Source organism: Pangasianodon hypophthalmus, chromosome 8, assembly GCF_027358585.1.
Source record: "Pangasianodon hypophthalmus isolate fPanHyp1 chromosome 8, fPanHyp1.pri, whole genome shotgun sequence".
Lineage (NCBI taxonomy): Eukaryota > Metazoa > Chordata > Actinopteri > Siluriformes > Pangasiidae > Pangasianodon > Pangasianodon hypophthalmus.
Window position 1 is genome coordinate 12410036 of NC_069717.1, and position 6413 is coordinate 12416448.

The window sequence follows — 6413 nt, forward strand, 5'->3', positions numbered from 1 at the left end:
ATCCAATGCCCTTCCATCAAGGGTACCGATGATTGGAATGCAGAAATTATGCCAATAGTTTTAAATTCTAAACCTACCTCCAACTGTTTGTAGCCTATATTTTCTTGTCCATCTTAAAATTAATTTTGTACTTACTGCTTCATCTTGAATGTGTTGAGTCCACAAGATGGCTCCATGTTGCAATTACTGGGACCAGGGTGGATCTCAGTGACTTTAATCCAGACAGGGTACACTTAAGCCTATTTTTGTACTGTACATGGGGATCTTTAGGATTGCTCTTTGTCTGACCTCTCCCCTCAGATCCATTCATCAAGGGTGGCCCTACTGCCCTACTTCACCGAAGTACACAAGCCCCCTCACTGCATCAAACTCCATGGAGGGGATGAATAGATGAATGAATGAACCATTATATCTGAGCAGATACAAATGGTTTAAGATAATCATACATGAATATTTTTGGGAGGCAGCCCGTTTAAGAAAGCAAGGGCGTTAAGCTTCATGCAACCCATTTAAGGCCAGGAGTCTGCACTTATATAGGAGGCAGCCCATTTTAAAGAAACAAAGGCATTAAGCTTTGTGTCAGGGGTTGTTCTCATTAAGGAGGCAGCCTGTTTAAGGAAGCAAGGGTGTTAAATATGTGCAAGAGTCTGCTGAGACTTGTATTGTTTGAATTTCAGTTTGTAGTCAGCCCTTCCTCTCCCCTTCTGTATTTTTATATTTTTACTCTTAATTAAGTTTAATCATATATCTTTTAATGTTCTAATGTTCTGTTTAAGCTTTCCTAGTATTAAATGCTATATTCTTTGCTATTTATCCATTTACTGTTTTACAAAATGACAATTATTTAAAGCACTTTGAACTGCTTTTTGTATGAAAAGTGCTATATATCAAGATGATGACAATGTTGATGATGATGATGATGTGGATTATTATTATTATATTCTCAGCTATCTCATTAGTATTCACTCATGGTTGAGTGAATGGGCTATTAAAGGGGATCTGACTGAATTTTACAAATATTCTCATATTTTTGCTTTGCCTCCTCTGGCCCTTCTTCTTGTCTTCTTCTTAATCCTAGAACTCCTCCTACTCTCAGTAGTGCTGACTGTTATGATCATGTGAATCTGGACCAGTGAAATTGATATCTGTGCTTACAGTAATTATGTACTGAATATGGGATTAATGTGCAGATTTTTAAACAATGTTTAACAGTATGGTATTTAAAATATTGCACAAAATGCAAAAAAGAAAATTAAGTGAAAATCCTTGCTGACATTGGTGATCACAATAACATAAGTAATAAGCATCAGAAAAAACATATAGAGACTTAAAATAAAAATTTATTTAATTATTCATATGACAAAATACTACTGATTTTATAAATAAATTAGTCAAATGTCAAAAAAATTCACTTGTGCAAATTTAGGTTATAAGGAGAAGAAATAGAAGAGAGAAGACAAAATATATTTTAACATACCTTAACCAGTATAACCTTAACTAACTTAACCTTAATTAACTTTATCATTTGCTCCAGGCAAATATTTCTTAATAAAACACATAAGATATTATTACATAGTTTCTACTCTTTCACTAATACTGTACTTTCTTTTTGAAAACACATATCTGGGATTTGCATTTCAGTAAGATGTGCTTTCCTTATAATACTTCAGTCTGATGAAATCAGATTCAGTAGTTGGGACAATTCAGGAGTTCATAGACATATCCAACTCTATCAACCTGTCGCTTGCTGGTCATTCTCCAGTAGTAGATGTCTCGACAGAAGTAATAGTGTCCTGCAATGAAATAATAAATAGTGGTATTTTGTTTAATTCATGACCTCTGAGTATGATCTCTAAAAACTGTACTGGAACAAATTAAAATCTAATTGAAATCTGATATCCAGATATTTTTGCAAATGCATACCTGCTATTTGATTGCCGAGAAAAGTGACTTACCGTTATAGAGGAACACATCGTGAGCATCCAGTGGAACCCCACCGAAGGTCACGTCAATGTGGCGAGGGTATCCTTTATCTATCTGCTGAGTCTTCATATCCAGCCTAAGAAAATGAACCAAAAGCAAAAAATAATTGGAAATTAGTTCTATCTCTTATTGACTATACAAAAGATAAGCAAGTCTTTGAAGTAAGAGCATCAGAAAGCTTTAGATAGACTTATATTCACCTCCAGTAATCTTCTCCACTAAAAAGCAGCACCTTGTCTTTTCCCCTCTGCAATGCTCCTTCAACCTTCTTCAGGCTGGCAGACAAGCCAAGTTTCTCGATTCTGCGAGGTCCCTGGACTTCCTGTCCAGTGAACACCCAGAAGCTAGTGTCTGAAATAGATTGAAAATCTCTGATAAATTAAATAATCAGTAATTATATAACCTATGTAAGAAACGATTCATTATAACAAGCTACCTGACTCTTACCTGCAAAGAAGTACATCTTCTTAGTAAGAGGGTCCTCAAAAGCTGTGTCGAGCTTAGCTGGCAGGGAAGGCCATCTCTCAGAGACCAGGAAGGGGCCTTTGTGTTCCCTGTTACCGCGATTTGAGGACTTCCAGTAGTACCTAATCGGAATGAAAGATTACTTCCTTTAATTTTCTGAGAGATCACTGATTAATTATATATGACTAAACTTTCGAGTCTTGCTATACTCATAATTATTTTATTACTTGAAGCTGTACCTCCTCTAGTCTTCAAGCACCCCAACCAGACCACAAAGACTCACAGTGTGGACTGATCAGGTGTTCTTGTGGTTACTTATTGGGAGTATTTGATCATAAATATTCACTATATATACAAGTGTATGTAGTTCCTCGATAGTACTGTTGCATGCAGGCTACCAGTTCTTACCCATCTTTGAAGAAATGAAGCTCCCCTTGGATCTCTGTGATCACATCAAATTTGTCCACTTTGCAAGGATCTACTGAGGGGTCCACAGGCGTATACACAGATGGAGTTGTGGTGGAAGTTGGGGATGGAGTAGTCTTTGGTGTTTTTTTAGTGGGTTTGGGAGTAGAAACTGGGGAAGATGTAGTGGTTGACGGCTTGGGTGGAGTAGGTTTTGGGCCTTTTTTGGGTCCTGAATAAGGTAAAACATGTGAATACATTATTAGGTACCATCAATTTTTTGTTTATCATAATAGCTGTGACCAACATGCCTTTTTGTTAGGTCAGGGTTCTAAAAATGGGTGAATATATAATATCTATGTTGATCTGCATACCATAGAGATACTGGATGCCCTCGATGTCATCCTGATTCAGAGAGAAGTCTGCTATATATTTGTACATAGGGTACATCAGAGCATCCTTAATGTTGGAATGGTCCAGACCAAGAGCATGTCCAAACTCATGGGCTGCCACCAGGAACAGACTGTATCCTGTGACAAGCAGAAATATGGGTTCATAGCAATCCTTGATTTTTGCATATATTTATATTATTATTAGCTACACTGATAAATGCTAAAGGTGAAGAAAATTACCCTGATCTGGGCAAAATCCCCATTTATTGTCCCTGTCATAGTCGCTGGTTGTGGCACACCACAGTTTTCCATCACTGCGGCCTTCACTCGTGCAGGAAGTATAGGTTTTCCCCTGGAAGCTGAAAGGAAACTGACACGGCTCCCCCTCGGAGTTTCCACCAATCACAGCAGTATCTGTTGGCCAAAATTTATACACATAATTTCATTGGCTAATGAACATCAGCTGTATGTTGTAGCACTTCCTTTGTGTAATTTTGACCTAATACCTGGTTTTAAAAATGCTAACACATAATAGCTAGGTTTTCTGATGTGATTAAACCAAATGGTAAATTGAAGGCTCTCACCTCGGTTAGGACAGAACCCATATTTTTTGTCCTGGTCAAAGTTGGCTGTAGTAGCGCACCAGCGATACCCATCATCACGTCCGTCAGTGGTGCAACTGGTGTATGTTTTCTGCTCAAACACGAACGGAAAGACACAAGGTGCACCATCACCATTCCCGTCATATGTGAACAGAACTGTGAAGAGAGACAAGCCCAGTTACTTTATCATCTCACATACACTGAAATAATGCCCAGGTCTTGCCATAGATAATGGAGAACTTACGCTCGCTAGGGCAGAAACCATATTTCCCATCTTTGCCATAGTCAGCAGTCGTGGCACACCATGGCAGACCATCTTCACGACCTTCAGTGGTGCAAGTGGAATACGATTTCCCCTCAAACCAGAAAGGGAAATGACACATAGCGCCTTCTGCATTGCCATAGTAGGTCTTGATTGCTGAAGGAAAAAGATACATTCATGCTTACATGAAACTGTGATAATCAGCTCACACCTTGAAGGAAGACCTGCATGTTTGCATGAGTATCCTCAGTAAGTATACAATCAGACCTCTAGAGGGAACTATAGTTCTATTTTCGAGCATTAGTGCAGCATCACCACTATTTGACAAATATTTTTATGATTGATGAATTGATCAAATTTGATAAATGTTTTTAAAATTTTTTTTTTTAAAAACAAGACCCTTACCTGGTCCATTGCCAAGGGTCCAGTATTCATCATCATCAAAGTGAGCGTCTCCCTGCATCCCTTCACCTGGAGGATAAGCATGTGCTAACAGGCCGTCTTTCCCATCAAATGGGTAGGGATCTCCATGATCTGCAATATACATATCCTGTTTAAACCATTTCCCCCTCTTGTTTTGTATTTGTATCACACAACTGGCTATCAGCCAATTTGTAAAAGTAATGAAACATAAATAACTAAAAAGAATCTGTTCCTGTCCTCTTAATCTAACAAATTGTAAAATCCCCAGTGATAGGACACTGCTTAAAGAGAACTGATTTAACTAGATTTATGCTTTATTCTTGGGTAACTGGCAGAAAGCCTCATCCTATGATTAAAAACTCACTCTTTTTTCCAAATGAGATCATGATGTCAGCAATGCCATCGTAGAGACGTGTGAAAGTCAGGGGTGTGACATCACTCCATACTTTGAAGGCTCGGGCAAAGGCATCGTCAGTAATAGAGGCGTCTAAGTCTGGTGAGTAGTTCAAAATCCTACAGAAAATATAATAGAGGGTAATTAGTATTACAATCAGTAACATTTGACCTAATCCTGAAGCTGTATTGTCTGGTGCTGGGTATTCTTTCCTCACTTCCGTCACAACTCACATCTTCCCTCAGACTCTTTCCTTAAATAATGATCCAATTGAATTTCTAATTAAATTTCTAATCTATTGATTTCCATGAATCATTGGGAAAGTATGGCTGTTTGCAAAAGCACATGAAAAAGACTTAATTTTATAAAAAGCTAACATGTTAAACACTAAAATGGTTACCTGTATGTAACGTCAGTGTGATCCCACTTCAGATCTCCTTCAAATGTCTGGTAGTTGCGGACGTCTGGCACACCACAGCGTGGCTGCTTCATGGCATCGATTGTCGGTTGATCCAGCTTGCCTGTCTCCTCCAGACCCAGCTGATTCTGCAGCCTCCTCAGGGCTTTGGAGGTAGACACTGCTGCCTGCCGTCCACTCTTATCCAGAACCTCCATATAACCAAAGCGATTCAGGTAGCTCTGCAGACAAACAAAACAGAAAAAGGCAATCAGGCAAGCTTACTTGCATACATGTGTAATTTCCTCTGTAATATATTTAGTGGTGTTATTGGACCACATACATATAGTGTATGTACTGTGTGGATGAATACATGGTCATGTTAACTACAGTTATCAAGTATCCTTTAGGTTAGAGTTAAATAATTTATTTACCAGAACATGTTTAGCAATGTTCTGCATACATTTGTGTAAATCTGCAAAAAATGAAGGAAGACAAGCAATACTCACTTCAGCCAGCTCTATGTCTGTCATGTTTTTGATTAGATCTCCGGGGAAGGTCACAAAGGTGGATTTAATTGGGAGACACCATGCACTTAAAGTGCAGGCCCCAAGGACCATAAACGCCAAGATACTTGTTCTCATAGTGAGAGCTTTCAGCCACTGATTTGTAGAAAGTCTGAAAGTCTCTGAAGTTGAGTCTTCTTTAGTCTTCTTCTTCTGGCTGGTTTACTCTCTGTCTAGCCTTGAATCCTGCCACCAGTATTTATAGCTCTGATGAGACGTAAATTACTCAACCTCATCCCCTTTATGCCGCCCACTTCATCCACTCCACACTCGCAACAGAGTGTGTTGTGTTTTTTTTTCTTTTCTTTTCTTTTTTTAAATTCTCTAGTGCTCATATCAAGAAGGGGAATTCCATGAAAGATGCTTAACTGCAAAACTGGAATATATAGAATTAATTTTGTTTATAATTCATGAATATTTTTGTATACAAATTTTTTTTTTAATGAAACATAATTATTAAGCATGTTCATTATACATTATATAGATAACACATTGATTTTCAGTTATTTTATTATTATTTTAGA

The 6413-nt window shown here is 38.0% G+C and overlaps 1 protein-coding gene across 1 annotated transcript; it reads right to left on the bottom strand.

Annotated features, from left to right (window-relative positions):
• Positions 1 to 1320: 1320 nt before the first annotated feature.
• mmp9 (matrix metallopeptidase 9) lies at positions 1321 to 6072 on the bottom strand. Its single transcript, XM_034306934.2, has 13 exons — positions 5833 to 6072; positions 5327 to 5565; positions 4897 to 5045; positions 4515 to 4643; positions 4092 to 4265; positions 3830 to 4003; positions 3486 to 3659; positions 3228 to 3383; positions 2857 to 3085; positions 2431 to 2570; positions 2184 to 2334; positions 1956 to 2059; positions 1321 to 1793 (listed from the first exon to the last, which is right to left on the bottom strand). The coding sequence occupies exons 1-13, from the start codon at positions 5965 to 5967 to the stop codon at positions 1687 to 1689; spliced, it is 2061 nt and encodes a 686-aa protein (XP_034162825.2). The 5' UTR covers positions 5968 to 6072; the 3' UTR covers positions 1321 to 1686.
• Positions 6073 to 6413: the final 341 nt, after the last annotated feature.

Coding starts and splice junctions, on each gene's coding strand:
- mmp9 (XM_034306934.2), bottom strand. CDS start 5,967: ATGAGAACAAGTATCTTGGCGTTTATGGTCCTTGGGGCCTGCACTTTA. Junction 5,046..5,326: donor CACACTGACGTTACATACAG/GTAACCATTTTA, acceptor TATTTTCTGTAG/GATTTTGAACTACTCACCAG. Junction 1,794..1,955: donor CGATGTGTTCCTCTATAACG/GTAAGTCACTTT, acceptor ATTTCATTGCAG/GACACTATTACTTCTGTCGA.